Here is an 18,865-nt window from a genome sequence, read left to right on the forward strand (position 1 = left end):
TTTTCCAATGCCTCGCAAAGATATATAGTTGAAGTCGAAAGTTTACATATACCTTAGCCAATTACATTTAAACTCAGTTTTTCACAATTCCTGACATTTAATCCTAGAAAAATTCCCTGTCTTAAGTCAGTTAGGATCACAACTTTATTTTAAGAATGTGAAATGTTAGGATAATAGTAGAGAGAATGATTTATTTCAGCTTTTATGTCTTTCATCACATTCCCAGTGGGTCAGAAGTTTACATACACTAAAATAGTAAATGGTAGTGTTGCCTTTAAATTGTTTAACTTGGGTCAAACATTTCGGGTAGCCTTCTACAAGCTTCCCACAATAAATTGGGTGAATTTTGGCCCATTCCTCCTGACAGAGCTGGTGTAACTGAGTCAGATTTGTAGGCCTCCTTGCTCGCACACGCTTTTTCAGTTCTGCCCACAAAATTTCTATAGGATTGAGGTCAGGGCTTTGTGATGGCCACTCCAATACCTTGACTTTGTTGTCCTTAAGCCATTTTGCCACAACTTTGGAAGTATGCTTGGGGTCATTGTCTATTTGGAAGACCCATTTGCAACCAAGCTTTAACTTCCTGACTGATGTCTTGAGATGTTGCATCAATATATCCACATAATTTTCCTCCTCATCATCATGCCACCTATTTTGTGAAGTGCACCAGTCCCTCCTGCAGAAAAGCACCCCCACAACATGATGCTGCCACCCCCGTGCTTCACAGTTGGGATGGTGTTCTTCGGCTTGCAAGCCTCCCCCTTTTTCCTCCAAACATAACGATGGCCATTATGGCCAAACAGCTTTATTTTTGTTTCATCAGACCAGAGGACATTTCTCCAAAAAGTATGATCTTTGTCCCCATGTGCAGTTGCAAACCGTAGTCTGGCTTTTTAATGGCAGTTTTGGAGCAGTGGCTTCTTCCTTGCTGAGCAGCCTTTCAATTTTTTTCTGAGGTCTTGGATGATTTCTTTTCATTTCCCATGATGTCAAGCAAAGAGGCACTGAGTTTGAAGGTAGGCCTTGAAATACATCCACAGGTACACCTCCAATTGACTCAAATGATGTCAATTAGCCTATCAGAAGCTTCTAAAGCCATGAAATAATTTTCTGGAATTTTCCAAGCTGTTTAAAGGCACAGTCAACTTAGTGTATGTTAACTTCTGACCCACTGGAATTGTGATGCAGTGAATTATAAGTGAAATAATCTGTCTGTAAACAATTGTTGGAAAAATTACTTGTGTCATGTACAAAGTAGATGCCCTAACCGACTTGCCAAAACTATAGTTTGTTAACAAGAAATTTGTGGAGTGGTTGAAAAACAAGTTGTAATGACTCCAAACTAAGTGTATATAAACTTCTGTCTTCAACTGTAGATGGTAGATAAAAAAAAGCAGACATTGAATATCCCTTTGAGCATGGTGAAGTTAGTAATTACACTTTGGATGGTGTATCAATACACCACGTCACTACAAAGATACAGGCGTTCTTCCTAACTCAGTTGCAGGAGAGGAAGGAAACCACTCAGGGATTTCACCATGAGGCCAATGGTGACTTTCAAACAGTTACAGAGTTTAATGGCTGTGATAGGAGAAACTGAGGATAGATCAACAACATTGCAGTTACTCCACAATACTAACCAAATTGACAGAGTGAAAAGAAGGAAGCCTATACATAATACAAATATTCCCAAAACATGCATCCTGTTTGCAACAAGGCACTAAAGTAATACTGGAAAAAATGTGGCAAAGCAAATAACTTTTTTTCCTGAATACAAAATGTTATATTTGGGGCAAATCCAATCCAATACATTACTGAGTACCATTCTCCATATTTCCAAGCATAGCGGTGTCTCCATCATGTTATGGGTATGTTTGTAATCGTTAAGTACTGGGGAGTTTTTCAGGATAAAATAAACATTATAGAGCTAAGCACAGGCAAAATCTTAGAGGAAAACCTGGATCAGTCTGCTTTCCACCAGAGACTCGGAGATGAATTCATCAGATGAATTCAGCCTTTGCACCTTTAACTTTCACGTCACTGTGTTTTGAATGGAAGTAGAGGCCCCATGAGTTTCAAAAACACTTTTGTTTTGCTGCCACACATTGCCCACACACCCCTGCCAGAGCTTGTGATATTTCAACCCACTTGGTGTTGCTAAACAATACAGCTGTTGATATGAATATGAGAGCAGTACTACAGTAACAAGCATTCACATGATGGCAGGTGTATCACGCAACGCAGTGGGATTCGTTAGCAATAGCAAGCCACCCTTCGGGGTGCACTAAAGAAAGTACTTGATATTCAGAGCACATCTTAATGTCCTTGAAGTTAAAAAAAAGAAGCTTGCACTTTTGAATGGAGAAGTGGTTATTAAAGTTCCAGAGACCAAGTGAGACATGGAAAGATCTCTCTTTTGAATCATGAAACATTTCACACAGTAAGAAATGTCTGTGTCATGTCATCGTTGTCATACTGCTACATCGAAAGTATATGAGTGTATATACTTCACAATAAAATCAATTCAAAAGGATCACAAAAACATTCAAGAAGTTTAAAGTTTTACAGCATGGAATTATCAAAGTCAGTTTAGTCATCTTTTTAAAGGTAATATAGAACCGGAGCAAGCTAAATAACTGATATAGCCTAGTTCTTTTGGGCAGAATGTGGGCATCTGTTTTTTCTCTACACGAACTGTGAAAATGTCATGGCAACCACTAATTATTTTCTACACTAATTTTATAGCTTCACCAATCTCAATGACCCAACAACAACAAACACATTTCAAAATGCCATTTTGTCATGAGAATGATGTTTCCCTATGAAGAAATCAATGAAGGTTTAAACACTTCATGAAGACGGAAGTGCACTCTATCTTCTCTATCTGCCATATCAATAATTACTATACAAATTAAAATTGAATGAACGTTGAAATTGCATCAAAAAGGCTGCCGTTGTGAGGTTCCAGCAAGCCTGAAATATTTTGTACTAACCCAAAGTCAGGTTAAGCAGATTTGGTCCTCAACATATGACGCAGATTCCATTCGCTCACCGTTGGGCCTGTCCCCAAGCAGTGCTAATAATCCTTCCTGCAAACAAGCTGTCAGTTTCACTCACTTTTCTCCACAAATGTAATACGTTTTACTGGAATGTAGCAGGGAATTAGCCATTGTGGCACAACCCTTAGGTAGTTTCCCCCCACACACCCACCCCAAGAATGGATCTGAGTGAAACCAATGTTAAACTCCGAGGACCGGAATCAATTCTGATAGCCACATCAATCACTCAGAAAAGGGACTTTACTTTTCTTTGAACAGCCCAGGTAAACACACTGTGTTTCTAAACAGACTACTCCAGTTGCGCAAACATTTCACTGCACCACAGTGAATAGCCCTTATTTGATCACCGCTGTGGCACACCTGAGGGGTTGGTACCACACCCCAGAAAGATGAGTTCAAACAACCAAGAGAAAGTAGTACCATCCAGGTCATGATAAAGCCAATACACTATCAGGTATCAAGGTAAGACCCAGATGCAGACCGTGTCGAAGTAACAATGTTTATTACAGCAACAGGGGCAAAGGTACAGGACGGCAGGCAGGCTCAGGGTCAGGTCAAGCAGAGGTCGGTAACCCAAAGGTGGGGCAAAGGTACAGGACGGCAGGCAGGCTCAGGCAGAGTGGTCAGGCGGGTGGGTACAGGGTCAGGACTGGCAAGGGTCAAAACCAGGAGGATGAGAAAAGAGAGACTTGGGAAAAGCAGGAGCTGACACAAAAACGCTGGTTGGCTTGACAAACAAGACGAACTGGCAACAGACAAACAGAGAACACAGGTATAATTACAGTGGCTTGTGAAAGTATTCACCCCCCCTTGGCATTTTTCCTATTTTGTTGCCTTACAACCTGGAATTAAAATAGATTTTGGGGGGGTTTGTATCATTTGATTTACACAGCATGCCTACCACTTTGAAGATGCTAAATATGTTTTATTGTGAAACAAACAAGAAATAAGACAAAAAAACGGAAAACTTGAGCGTGCATAACTGTTCACGCTCTCAAAGTCAATACTTTGTAGAGCCACCTTTTGCAGCAATTACAGCTGCAAGTGTCTTGGGGTATGTTAAGTTTGGCACATCTAGCCACTGAGTTTTGCCCATTCTTCAAGGCAAAACTGCTCCAGCTCCTTCAAGTTGGATGGGTTCCGCTGGTGTACAGCAATCTTTAAGTCATACCACAGATTCTCAATTGGATTGAGGTCTGGGCTTTGACTAGGCCTTTCCAAGACATTCAAATGTTTCCCCTTAAACCACTCGAGTGTTGCTTTAGCAGTATGCTTAGGGTCATTGTCCTGTTGGAAGGTGAACCTCCATCCCAGTCTCAAATCTCTGGAAGACTGAAGCAGGTTTCCCTCAAGAATTTCCCTGTATTTAGCACCATCCATCATTCCTTCAATTCTGACCAGTTTCCCAGATCCTGCCGATGATAAACATCCCCACAACATGATGCTGCGACCACCATGCTTCACTGTGGGGATGGTGTTCTTGGGGTGATGAGAGGTGTTGGGTTTGCGCCAGACATAGCGTTTTCTTTGTTGGCCAAAAAGCAAAATGTTTTTCTCATCTGACCAGAGTACCTTCTTCCATATGTTTGGGGAGTCTCCCACATGCCTTTTGGCAAACACCAAATGTGTTTGCTTATTTTTTTCTTTAAGCAATGGCTTTTTTCTGGTCACTCTTCCGTAAAGCCCAGCTCTGTGGAGTGTATGGCTTAAAGTGGTCCTATGGACAGATACTCCAATCTCCGCTGTGGAGCTTTGCAGCTCCTTCAGGGTTATCTTTGGTCTCTTTGTTGCCTCTCTGATTAATGCCCTCATTGCCTGGTCCGTGAGTTTGGTGAGCAGCCCTCTCTTGGCAGGTTTGTTGTGGTGCTATATTCTTTCCATTTATTTATAATGGATTTAAGGGTGCTCCATGGGATGTTCAAAGTTTCTGATATTTTTTTATAACCCAACCCTGATCTGTACTTCTCCACAACTTTGTCCCTGACCTGTTTGGAGAGCTCCTTGGTCTTCATGGTGCCACTTTTCTTGGTGGTGCCCCTTGCTTAGTGGTGTTGCAGACTCTGGGGCCTTTCAGAACAGGTGTATATATACTGAGATCATGTGACAGATCATGCAACAGTTAGATTGCACACAGGTGGACTTTATTTAACTAATTATGTGACTTCTGAAGGTAATTGGTTGCACCAGATCTTATTTAGGGGCTTCATAGCAAAGGGGATGAACACATACGCACCACTTTTCCTTTTTTTCCTTCTTTTAATTTTTTTTTTTAAACAAGTATTTTTTTTTAAATTTCACTTCGCCAATTTGGACTATTTTGTGTATGTCCATTACATGAAATCCAAATAAAAATCAATTTAAATTACAGGTTGTAATGCAACAAAAACGCCAAGGGGGATGAATACTTTTGCAAGGCACTGTACACAGGGGATAATGGGGCAGATGGGCGACACCTGGAGGGGGGTGGAGACAATCACAAAGACAGGTGAAACAGATCAGTGTGTGACAATACACAAACAGAAACTTCAGGCCAGGCAGTAGATGACCCTTAACCCTACAGAGACAACAACACGCTAACAAACTCCTCACTGCCTCAGGCATTCAGTGATATCATGGGCTAGTAGCTTCAGTAAATATGTATCAGAAATGATTGTGGTTCCTCAAGCAACCATAGGGTTCCATTTTCACCTTAATCTGGTAAACCTTGAAAGTAGATGCGGTCAGATCTTCACCAGTGATGCTATGCAAGAGTGTATGTTTTCTGTCTGTAAGCATGTGGTTTCTCTATGCTGTACATGAACCAACATGATAATTTGTCCCTCGGGCATGGGTAACTGGTTATTTACATTTATTAACTGGGTGGTTTGAGCCTTGAATGCTGATTGGCTGTAAGCCGTGGTATAACAGACCATATACCATGGGTATGACAAAACATTTATTTTTCCTGCTCTAATTATGTTGGTAACCAGTTTATAATAGCAGTAAGGCACCTCGGGGGTTTGTGGTATATGGCCAATATACCACGGCTAAGGGCTGTATCGAGGCACTCCGCCTTGCGTTGTGCATAAGAACATCCCGTAGCCATGGTATATTGGCCATATATCACACCCCTCTTGCCTTATTGCTTAACTAACATCTCAGTTGGTTATTTAACATCTCATGCACCTAACACCTGTTCCACAGGTAAATCAGGCCGCTCGATTAGAACCACGGCTGATAAGGACCGAGGACAAAGTAACACCACACAAGACAAAGTAGCACAGCACCTATCCCCCATTACTAAAGATTTGTGAATTACAAGATAAACTTGATCGTCCCAAGATTGTGTTAACCACCGCTTGAACAACAACCTTTTTCGTCCGAGACATTTAACAGCTGCATTTACCACGTTTGTCCTGAGCCTAATCAAGCCTGTGGAGTTAACCTCATTTTGAATGTTCTTGTTATGTTAGAAAACCTGCAATGCTGATCAAATACTTAGCTTGTTGTTCAGCTTTAATTGCTAAAAAAACAAGCCCTGGAAAGCTGATGAAATAATAACAATTGTTTGAATTGTTAAGGGGTGGAAAGAAGTTTTGTTAACTCATCCTATACTTGTATTTGTGGCCAAAGCACAAATTGTTGAAAAACAAAATGTGAAAAAAAATCCCACCTCAAACTTGCATCTCAAACAGACCATTTAAAAAATGCTTGCTATTTCCTAATAGAACATGATGTCATGTTGACTCACTGGCTGAACCGGTCTACTCACTTGAATCTTTTTAATGACCGGTATACACCCACACCAGTCTGTGGTTGGGGTATGCCCACACCATTCCAAGACAGAAAATATGCTTTTTAACATACTTAATTACCATTTCTTTGGAAAGAAAACTATTTAACTCATATTGTTGTTAAATATAGGTCCTATTTCATAGAAATCTGGAAACACTGGACAGTTACTTTATATTACCTTTTTGATTATTTCCAGAGGCTACCAGTTTTACACTGTGAATGTATTATAAATTCCCCAATACTAGGCTCTAGAAGCATGTGAAACAATCATCATACATTGTGACTAAGTGCATTCCCCCGTTTGTCTTGTACTTGCTTGTTTAAGTTTGTTTGTCCATAAGGTACATGTAAGGTAAGATCAAAATCTAACATTGTTTTTTAAATGTTGTTTCGCCACTGTAAAATGTATTCATGCGTCCTTCACAAAGACAAATTTCAGCCTTGCTGAAGAAACCCCAGATCATCACCGATCCTCCACCAAATTTCACAGTGGGTGCGAGACCTGGGGAGGCCTACAAGCCACAGTGTCTTGCAACCACTGTGAAATTTGGTGGGGGATCGGTGAAGATATGGGGGTGCTTCAGCAAGGCTGGAATCGGGCAGATTTATTTTTGTGAAGGACGCATGAATCAAGCCACGTACAAGGTTGTCCTGGAAGAAAACTTGCTTCCTTCTGCTCTGACAATGTTCCCCAACTCTGAGGATTGTTTTTTCCAGCAGGACAACGCTCCATGCCACACAGCCAGGTCAATCAAGGTGTGGATGGAGGACCACCAGATCAAGACCCTGTCATGGCCAGCCCAATCTCCAGACCTGAACCCCATTGAAAACCTCTGGAACGTGATCAAGAGGAAGATGGATGGTCACAAGCCACCAAACAAAGCCGAGCTACTTGAATTTTTGCACCAGCCATAAAGTAACCCAACATCAATGTGAAAGACTGGTGGAGAGCATGCCAAGACGCATGAAAGCTGTGATTGAAAACCAGGGTTTTTCCACCAAATATTGATTTCTGAACTCTTCCTACTCTAAGTTAAAACATTAGTATTGTGTTGTTTAAAAATGAATATAAACTTATTTTCTTTGCATTATTTGAGGTTTGACAACACTGCATCTTTTTTGTTATTTTGACCAGTTGTCATTTTCGGCAAATAAATGCTCTAAATGTCAATATTTTTATTTGGAATTTGGGAGAAATGTTGTCAGTAGTTTATAGAATAAAGCAACATTTTTAAACACATACGTACCTATAAATAGTAAAACCAGAGAAACAGAACATTTTGCAGTGGTCTCTTCATTTTTTTCAGAGCTGTATATGACCAAGATGAACAAGGTTCCATGTAGCTACTGTGGCTAATAGACAGTGAAGTTTCCATGCAATAGGTGGTGAAAGTCATTAAGTCTGGAATGTAATGTTTGATGTCTGAAATGTGTTTTTACCATGATCAGGCTGCGGAGGTCAGGTAGGTTATTTTGTATTTGTATTTATTATGGATCCCAGGAAGAATAACTGCTACCTTGGCAGCAGTTACTCTTCCTGGGGTCCAGACACATTAAAGCACATCACAAAATACACAAACAAAAAAATTAAATAAAACAGTACATCATAGGGGCCTCCCGGGTGGCGCAGTGGTCTAGGGCACTGCATCGCAGCGCTAGCTGCGCCACCAGAGTCTCTGGGTTCGCGCCCAGGCTCTGATGCAGCCGGCCGCGACCGGGAGGTCCGTGGGGCGACGCACAATTGGCCTAGCGTCGTCCGGGTTAGGGAGGGTTTGGCCGGTAGGGATATCCTTGACTCATCGCGCTCCAGCGACTCCAGCCAGCAGTGCGTGCTAACCAAGGGGGCCAGGTGCACGGTGTTTCCTCCGACACATTGGTGCGGCTGGCTTCCGGGTTGGAGGCGCGCTGTGTTAAGAAGCAGTGCGGCTTGGTTGGGTTGTGCTTCGGAGGACGCATGGCTTTCGACCTTCGTCTCTCCCGAGCCCGTACGGGAGTTGTAGCGATGAGACAAGATAGTAATTACTAGCGATTGGATACCACGAAAATTGGGGAGAAAAGGGAGTAAAATTTAATAATTAAAAAAAAAAAAAAACAGTACATCATATAATATCATTACACCACTACATATCTACAACACAAATGTACACTGAGTGTTCAAAACATTAGGAACACTGCTCTTTCCATGACATTAACTGACCAGGTGGATCCAGGTGAAAGCTATGATCCCTTATTGGTGTCACCTGTTAAATCAACTTCAGTAAAGGTAGATGAAGGGGAGGAGACAGGCCAAAGAAGGATTTTTAAGCCTTGAGACAATTGAGATATGGATTGTGTATGTTTGCCATTCAGAGGGTGAATGGGCAAGACAAAAGATTGAAGTGCCTTTGAATCGGGTATGGTAGTAGGTGCCAGGCGCACTGGTTTGAGTTTGTCAAGAACTGCAACGCTGCTGGTTTTTTCACACATAACAGTTTCCTGTGTGTATCAAGAACTTGACACAACTGTGGGAAGCATTGGAGTCAACATGGGCCATCATCCCTGTGGAACGCTTTCGACAACTTGTAGAGTCCATGCCCATGACTAATTAGGGCTGTTCTGAGGGCAAAAGGGGTGCAACTCAATATTATGAAGGTGTTCCTAATGTTTTGTAGACTCAGTGTATAATACCACCATACAACAATATTAAAATGTACGTGTGTGTAGAGTGCATGTGCTAGTGTGTGTGTGTGACTATGCACGTGTGTGTGGGTGCCTGTGTGTGTGTGTGTCTCTTCACAGTCAGCGTTGTTCCATATGGTGTAGTTCTATCTGTTTTTAAATCTGATTTTACTGCTTGCATGGGTTACTTGATGTGGAATAGAGTTCCATGAAGTCATGGCTCCGTGTAGTACTGTGTGTTACCAGGAGTCTGTTCTGGACTTGGGGACTGTGAAGAAACCCCTGGTTGTGAAGAGACCCCTGGTCGTTGAACTTGTTGTGGAATTCAGAGGCTAACCATTCGTACACTTGATGGGATAAGGCAGGGATACCACGTGATACCACACAAGTTCTAGCGACCTACAATTAGTTGTGTTAACCATGTAATGCCACTCCAAACATGAAACTGATCTGAATTTACTGAAATGAAACATTGAGTCTGATTAGGAAATTTGAAGTTTACAGATATATGACAAATAATGGAGAATTAAAGAGATGTTACGCTGAGTAGCAGGCAGTGGCACTATCGAGATGTAGTGTCAGGGCGTTTTGGTGCTGCTTTCAGCGTTTGCCTCCCAATTAGGCAAAAGGAATTGTGAGGTCATGGAAAACCAGAATAGCATTTTACAGAGGGGTGTCCACTCCTGCAGGGGACCAATGTTTCCATGGTCAGAAATAACGAATAATACAATCAATTTCCAGAGGAGTGCGCACACGTGCGTACACACAAACACACACACATATCAAAATGAAGCTAAACAAATAAATTATATCACAACTCATACACAAATGTATAGGAGCAATCTCCCTTAGTGGACCCTTCATTGTTTTGAGGTCAGGAAAATCTCTCAATTACCTCCTCTACCTAATATGGCTGTTTATTTTGATTACTGTAATTTACTGTACATTTGCCACTGTGTAAGAATGTGCTTGTTTGTGAAGTGCCTTGTGTCCATTGGTGTACAGTTTGTCAGAGTATTGAGTATATTACTGCACCACATTGCTCCACTTCTTTAAGCATGACTGCAGAAATCTGTGGAACTGGCCCAGAACCGAGTTACTTCCTTGGCTCTATAATGCTGAATGGCCATAGTGCTGTACCATATACAGACCACAGAAAGTGGTAAAGTCTAATGATATACTGAGCATCACATTAACATATCATATCAGCAGAAACAAGCACAATCATAAAATCAGCCCTTGGCCTACTGACTGTAAAAGAGGAAAAGGATCTTACCCAACAAGCTAGTGTGGAGCAGGTGCACCGCTGAGTGCCTGTCTATCAAATGCCCCAGTGTTCAGCCTTTCCTGTGGAGCACGTTAGAATACTATCACACCCAGTCTTCCAAGAATCCTGTCCCTCCCCCAGGATTGTCTCTCTCTTCTAGAGTATTCCCACTCCGTATCTACTGTTCAGCTCTCCTCCTGTCTCTTCCTCTCCCTCAGACGCAGCAGTAGCGGCCGGGGCTCTGGTGGGTGTGTTATCCCTGGGAGAAACCTCTCGAGCAGCACACGGATTGGGGGGATTGTGGAAGCTGCTCTCTCTCACTGACAGAGCCGGCAAATGCAGCACCAGGGGCCTCTGCCTGTTTCTTAGCTGTATGCAGTATTGACAGAGTTGCTGGGTGGATGCTAACATAGCAGGAATTCTCACAGTGCTCGGCTCTCCTCCCTCCATCTCTAGCTCCACTCCTCTCCTCCCCTCTCTACCCGCCTCTCTCACTCTTTCTCTCTCTCTCACACACGTGCGCACACACACACACACACACACACACACACACACACACACACACACACACACACACACACACACACACACACACACACACACACACACACACACACACACACACACACACACACACACACACAAACACACACACACACACACACACACACACACACACACACACACACACACACACACACACACACACAGTCCCCCTCCTGGTCAGATCCTTTCAGCCTCGCCTTCAGATGCCAAAGGCCTGGCTGGCCAGTTAAATCTGATCAAAGATTGGCTGCGATCCCCCTGTACTGCCTGGTCTGCCGGCTTTCTTTGATTGTCTGCCTGCTTGTCTGCCTGCTTAATGCATGCATGTGTGCTCTATTGTATGCCTGCTTGCCTGTTTGTGTGGAGGATTGTCTGCCTACTGTAAATGCCTATTTTACTGACTACTGGCTGGCTTGACAGCCTAGTGGGCAAAACTAATTGCAATGACGTTCTTAAGTAACATTATGGTCCAGTTGTATATTGGCTGTTAAAGGAAGTGACCAGAAGAACTGGTTGTAATGGTTGAACTGATTGTAATCTGGTTATCTGACCAGTTAATAACCAAAATATGACATCTTTCTAAGATGTTAGGGTAAAATATGTCTTTACCTGGTTGTAATCTGGTTTCTGATGTCTCTACCAATAGAAAAACTGTTTACAACCAGAAAATGACAAGATTAGGACTTCCCATGCTAAATCTTGACAGCTGGGTGTCTATCTACATTGGTCAAAATTCTATATATCCCCTTTGCTTGGTGGATGGAATGGGAACGGGGCACACTGATAAGATGTCCTTGACATCATTTATTTGGGGGATGGGGCATAGGTGTGCTGGTTGCTCTGGTGTGGATTCAATTATGTATTGATTGTCAAATCCCCTCTGTAACTTCTGACAATGGCCATACAGTACCTCATATCATATTCACTGGAAAGGAATTGATTTTATGGTAATACTGCACCAAGATACAGATGGGTCATTCTTGAATTGCGGTCCCTCATCTGCGCAACCATGAAAAATACTTTTAAATGACAAATAGTTACACATCATACATGTTTTTGTTTATATTGAACTGTTTATCACTGATACAACCTAATGCAAGTCCTTTAAACAGCAAAACTTTATCTTTATGCATTGTTTAAAGTACTAGGGGAAAGAAAATTACCAGTAGTGATGAGTTGTGGTGACATGTTTTGTGGATTTAGAGATATTTATCTATTATTTTGAATGCTAGAACTTTTTTATATATAGATCAATAGAAAAAAAGAAGTCTATTAAAATACCTATGTTATCATAATTCCAAAAAATATTTATAGTAATTAAGCTGTCATATTAGCTGATTTAGAATGGGAAGATACCAAAATACAAATAAATACACATCTAGAAAAATTGACTTGTTTATTGCTTAATACCATGCCCAAATGTTAGAGCAATTACAAGAACAACATATATGTATCTATTCAGGGTATAGATTGTGTATTTCATGACATGAAAATGTTTTCTGAATAGTTTGGAATAAGTGAAGCACAGGAGGCTGGTGGCATCTTATTTGGGGAGAACGGGCTCGTGGTAATGGCTGGAGTGGAATAAATCGAATGGTATCAAATACATCAACCATTATTATGAGCTGTCCTCCCCTCAGCAGCCTCCACTGAAGTGGCATAATATGTAATTTGCCATATTGACATTAGTTCTTACAATTCCTACGGACCCAGAGGAGAAACCTGAACCATAACATTGCAAATTAAATGTTTTGCTTTGGCTGTAATGCTCAACCAATGCAAAAAAGCGTAATTTGAGCTCGCTTGTCTTGCTGCTCTGCTCACAAGACCCTCTGCTGGTCACACAGTGAAAGAACAGCACCACTGTTGCTGTGTGTGTGTGTGTGTGTGTGTGTGTGTGTGTGTGTGTGTGTGTGTGTGTGTGTGTGTGTGTGTGTGTGTGTGTGTGTGTGTGTGTGTGTGTGTGTGTGTGTGTGTGTGCGTGCGTGCGTGCGTGCGTGCGTGTGTGTGTGTGTGTATACATGTGTGTCTGTGTTATTGTTACTAAAAGGGCAGCAAGATTACTTATCGTCTCTCCCCAAGGGCAGGGGGAGGGTCACAACATGACATCACTGATACATCACTCAGTTGAATTTAATTACAATAGTAGTCCAATCCTCCCATGCCCCAGGGACAGCCAGCCACGCACACACACTCCAAAAACCCAGATTAAAGGAGTGTGCCACATGGGTGCCTCATTTATGTGCTATGATCTCCAAATGTTAATGTCAGATGCTTTAAGTGTAGGCTTAACACCTTTACTACTCTCTGGGCAATACTACACTGTGTAAATACTAAATATCTGATTTCCCTGACATTGGCACAGAGAGTGACTAATTTTACCTTACTCTTATTGGTGATACATGTGATTGTTTGGCTGTCTCCCTTTTACATTTACAGTCTTTCATCAAACAAACGTCTATTTGGGTCTCACTCCTTGTACAACATACAGTAGCGTCCCTGAGCCTAAATGTGTATTAAGATCTCAGGCCGCCTCACGTGGCTAAATCCCTCCCCCAAACTAAATACATCTCAGAAGAGGTGGGGCTTTGGAATGCTTCTCTCTCTCACCAGTGGAGGCTGCTGAAGGGAGGACGGCTCATAATAATGGCTGGAACGGAGCAAATGGAATGGCACCCAACCATGTATTGGATGTATTTGATACCATTCCACTAATTCTGCTCAATGTCTGTATTTTTTTTACCCATCTACCTTCTTTGCGAGGCATTGGATAACCTCCCTAGTCTTTGTGGTTGAATCTGTGTTTGTAGGCCAGCAACCAACAAATCTCAATTTAATTAATTTTAAATTCAGGCTGTGACACAACAAAATGAGGAAAAATTCAAGGGGTGTGAATACTTTCTGAAGGCTCTGTATGTTGATGTTGGGGTGTGGAGATGATGAAGTTGAAATATTTTGAACTTTCCCTTTAAAGGGGAAGTTCTGTATTTTACAATACGTAACGATATATTGCCCCTCACCCTGAAAGCAGTCTTCGGGCACAGACAAACTGTAATCCATGGTTTGGTTTACAAACTTCAGCTAAATTTAGACACTGCTAGCTAAAATCACTGAGAGTGGTAAAGACATGCGTGCCTATAAAAATGTTTATGGCCAAATCAACTCAAATCAACTAAATGATTTAGCTTGATATTATTTCAAGGTGATATGGCAACAAAACAAATTACAAATGTACTGCATGCCCCTACCACTCCCATTGATTTTTAGCTAGCAATGGCTATGTTTACGGTGGCTGTTTAAAGATAACCAAACCATGGATTACAGTTTTCCCTGACCCAGACTACTTTCATCATGAGTTACCATCTAACATTAAATTGTATAAAACAGAACTCATCCTTTAAAATTGCCCCCTGAGCTCCACTAAGGGAAACAACTGCAGAGTTGGCATTACAAAACAAGTAGCTCCACTTATATCATGGCATATTGTGGCAAACTATCCCTTTACGAGCTTTAGTGATTGTGGAAAATCACAGTGATCTTTTCCTTTCTCTTAACATACAATTCATAATTTAAAGGAATTGTATTATCTTCACCGGTAGGAATAACTTCACAGTGCGACAGAGACCACCCATCCAGCTTGATGCATATCAAGAGACAAGACATACTGTGCAGGAACAAAGTAGGCACTCGAATTACAATGACCAGAGTCTCTTGTAATTAATAAATGAGAGGCTGCAAACAAGTTACAGACAAAAGGTTTTCATTGCACTTTTCCATCGGAAATACAGCACTTTATCCATGTTCAACAATATTGAAATATACAAATATATCTTTCAAACATTTCAAACGTGACCTTTCATATTTCAAAATAAACCCAGGCAGTCGCAGTCTGAATTCAACTTTATCATTCTCCTTCAAACTAGGCATTCTAAGCTACCACCATTCATTAAGTGAAAATGAGACTATAAAACCTCTGTCTTTAAGTAGTACTGACTCCTTGGCTTCTCCTGGGGGGTGTTTGGGAGGCTGGCCACTCGCTGCTGCCCGTCGTGATCCGCCATGCACACAGCCACAAAGAAAAGAGAGCCTCCAATGACCAGGAAGAGACCCGCAAACCAGCCGGAGAACATGGCCTCGCCATACTCCCAGCGTGGAACGACGTCAGGCAGGTTCTCGTCCCAGAACTCCACCAGGGTCACGTAGGCCACCAGGGAGACGGGGGCCAGTGTTGTGAGCCCCGACACCCAGGACAGCACCCCGCTGACAATGAGGAGGCCCCTCTTTAACCCTTGCTGCCTCCCAGAGCCCAGTTCCACCCCCTCCAGGCCTGGCAAGGCCACCACCACGGCTAGGGCCCCAGTACCCACAGACACCAGCATGAGCACCCGTGAAGCCAGCAAGTCCATGGGCAGGGCCATGAGGGATTCAAAGGCTTTACATTGCATCCCAACCTCCTCGGCAAAGATGCAGATGTGCCACAGGCCTGAGTACCAGTTCTCCACTTCGTTCAGCTCTGAGTTCAAGGTCTTCCACAGGGGAATGAAGGTGGTGACCAGAGTAGTGACCAGACCCCCGAATATCACAAAGAGCGCAGTCCTCTCCATGATTTTGGCAGTCAAGAGCACCATCTTCAGTGTCAGTCGTCGTTGCTTACACTCCTCGCACTCTTTCTGCTCCTTTCTCTGTCCCTCTCTCTGTCCTGGCTGAAGAACAGCTAGTGAGTGACTGGGAAGCCCGTCCCCCTCTCCTGTGGTAGCACTTGGACCGACCCAGCCAGCCTGCCTCATTCAGCTTTATAATAGAATGCATAACTGGGAGATAATCCCAGGTCCTGAGGCATTACAAAAGACATATTGTTTTGTCGTAGTGTTAAATATCATTGTAGGGAACAATGGGCTCTGTTTTGAGATGAAACCAGATATGTAAACCAGATATGTCTAGTGGGATCCTGGGATTGAGTGTGGTAACAGAGAAACATAAGCAAGTTGGTCATGGGGGAACAAACAAAAAGAGGAAGGGCCAAAAACTCTCCCAAGGGTGTCCAGTAGCCTGATTCTATGGACTCTTTGATTGGCCACAGCTAATTATTTCAAATGAAACCATGTGCTGATGTTACTGATAAGAGCTTATGAGATTAGCTCTTCATGTAAGTGAAAAAAAAAAATCCTAAAGAAATCTATAGAAAATCAGTTGATTTGCCAAATGTCTCAAGTGTTAAGACTAGGAATAGTGCTCAAAGCAATACTACTTACAAAAGACCTCAACACTTGGTGAGGTATTCATTGAGGTTTTAAAGGTCTGGGTTTGTAGCTGGCAGGGAACATTAAATCCTATCTGGCCATTCAGCCCTCGAGTCTTTGATTCGTTTACTTCAGGGAAAGCATCTTCTTTAAAATGTTACATGAAATCAAATGGAATCAGATGAAAGAAGTCAACATTCCACTGCAAAATCAAAGTTTATCAGTTGTTTTCAGACGTGAACATTTGAATTTTGTACACATCCCAGGTAATCTGTTTTGTAGACCCAGCCATACGCTGACAATCCAAAATTAATGGTAAGCTTGACTACCGGTATACAGAAATATCAAAATATCTTTCATTAATCATTCAGTATGTAATAAATAAATATTAAAAAGGAAAAACCTATAAGGTATAAGGTCTGATAACCTTGCTTAAATGGAAGGATTTCGCCCACTCTATTGAAAGGTGCATTGTGCAAGCTTATCTCTCACATATCAGTGGAACCTGAAACTGCTAATTTGTAGAGACAAAGGTCAAGGATTAACCTGCGTAGACTTGGACTTCTCCTTCAGCTTGGATTCCCCCTGGCCACCTGCTGGTGCAGCAGCTGACATGTGCTCCATTTCCCTCAAGTGGTCCACTGATTCAACATCATCTGCTGAATTTGAAAAAGTAAAATACTTTCCCGTTTCTAATGCCAGCTTGCTGCAGCCCAACGACTGAAGGCAGTGTCGGTTGCACACTACTGGAAGACGGTGTGTCAGAGAGAATGAGATCCATTGTGCTGTAATCAGGTCACTCAGTCTCCTTTCTACTATTATGTTTCAGGTAAGGGACGGTGGACAAAGCACACAGCAGGAGAAAGAGAGACCTGGTAGTCAATCAAACTGTATCAGAATGTTTCTTCTTTAAAAAGTGGTCTACCTTCAGATTGTTGCTTAATGTGGTTTTGGGAGCCTTTTCTATAAGCAATCACATCTTTGCAATTTGCAAAATGACATCGATAACAATCCCTGTGACAGTTCTCAGCAAAACAACAACTAACACAAAGCCAACCTATATTGAGTGACAGGATGGCGTGTAAGTACATAGACTAAGTGATGAATTTCACATTTGTATTTTATTTATTTAACCTTCATTTAACTAGGCAAGTCAATTAAGAACAAATTCTTATTTACAATGACAGCCTACACCGGCCAAAACCGGACGACGCTGGGCCAATTGTGAGCTGCCCTATGGGACTCCCAATCACAGCCGGTTGTGATTTAGACTGCTACGCCACTCGGGAGCCATATGTAATTTATTAAGGCTTTGATGGAGTGAGAAACATTTGACTCAGTAGCATGTCATCATAGCAAAACACAAAACAGAGTATTTTAGCAGGTTCATATTCCTGCAAACTGTACAGCAGCTGGTTAATCAGAGAATTTTCCAATATAGGTCCTGTGTTTGCCAATGTCAAACATCCATTCAACTCGAACACCAATATTAAACAAAACCTGGTTCTCCCAAGCTTAAACAAACACCTCTCCAGTACTAGACATGCCATAGCTCATCTGAAACCATCCAGAATTAAATGATACTGATTATATGCTGTGATGTTAAAAATGTCCAAATGTTTTCATTTTATAATTGATCAGCAGAGAGGAGCAAATACTTTGGTGATACATTTCCCATCCTGTTTGATTTAGTTGCTCAGGAAGGAATTATTGATTTAGTTGCTAAGGAATGAATTATTCCCTCAGAATAATGACCACGTCTTCAATTCTTCTTGAAACACATTTTATATTATAAACTGGGTTGTTCGATCCATGAATTCTGATTGGCTGACAGCCGTGGTATATCAGGCCGTATACCACGGGTATGAGAAAACATTTATTTTACTGCTCTAATTATGTTGGTAACCAGTTTATAATAGCAATAAGGCACGTCAGGGGGTTTGTGGTATATGGCCAATATACCAAGGCTAAGGACTGTATACAGACACTCCGCATTGTGCTGTGCTTAAGAAAAGCCATTAGCCATTGTATATTGGCCATATACCACACACCGTTGTGCATTATGGCTTAAATATAGTACAACTATAAAGAGTTGTCACACATATATAATGCATACAGTATGTCAGGGATCATCAACTAGATTCAGCGATGGGACGATTTTTTCTTGAGAGGATAGTCGGGGAGCCGGATCATAATTACAAATCATTTGTAGACATTTGTATACGTGTCTCTCTATTATGCATGGAAAAACTTAGAAACAGATTTCTTCAATTAAAATCCCTTGGAGCTGATTTCCTGGTGTTTTTACAGTCTTTTATGTT

At 41.9% G+C, this 18,865-nt stretch overlaps 2 protein-coding genes across 2 annotated transcripts in view; both read right to left on the minus strand.

Moving 5' to 3' along the window:
• LOC120049389 (apoptosis-inducing factor 3-like) overlaps positions 1-11,119 on the minus strand; it is a 34,766-nt gene extending 23,647 nt beyond the window's left edge. Inside the window, exon 1 of the mRNA XM_038995689.1 lies at positions 10,768-11,119. The gene's annotated coding sequence lies outside the window, so the exon portion shown is untranslated. The remainder of the gene's footprint in view (positions 1-10,767) is intronic.
• Positions 11,120-15,266: 4,147 nt separating this feature from the next.
• Positions 15,267-15,932, minus strand: LOC120053988 (putative claudin-24). Its single transcript, XM_039001342.1, has one exon. The coding sequence runs from the start codon at positions 15,930-15,932 to the stop codon at positions 15,267-15,269; it is 666 nt and encodes a 221-aa protein (XP_038857270.1).
• Between the last annotated feature and the right edge of the window lie 2,933 nt (positions 15,933-18,865).

Source organism: Salvelinus namaycush, chromosome 1 (genome assembly GCF_016432855.1).
Source record: "Salvelinus namaycush isolate Seneca chromosome 1, SaNama_1.0, whole genome shotgun sequence".
Taxonomy (NCBI): Eukaryota; Metazoa; Chordata; class Actinopteri; order Salmoniformes; family Salmonidae; genus Salvelinus; species Salvelinus namaycush.

Coding starts and splice junctions, on each gene's coding strand:
- LOC120053988 (XM_039001342.1), bottom strand. CDS start 15,932: ATGGTGCTCTTGACTGCCAAAATCATGGAGAGGACTGCGCTCTTTGTG.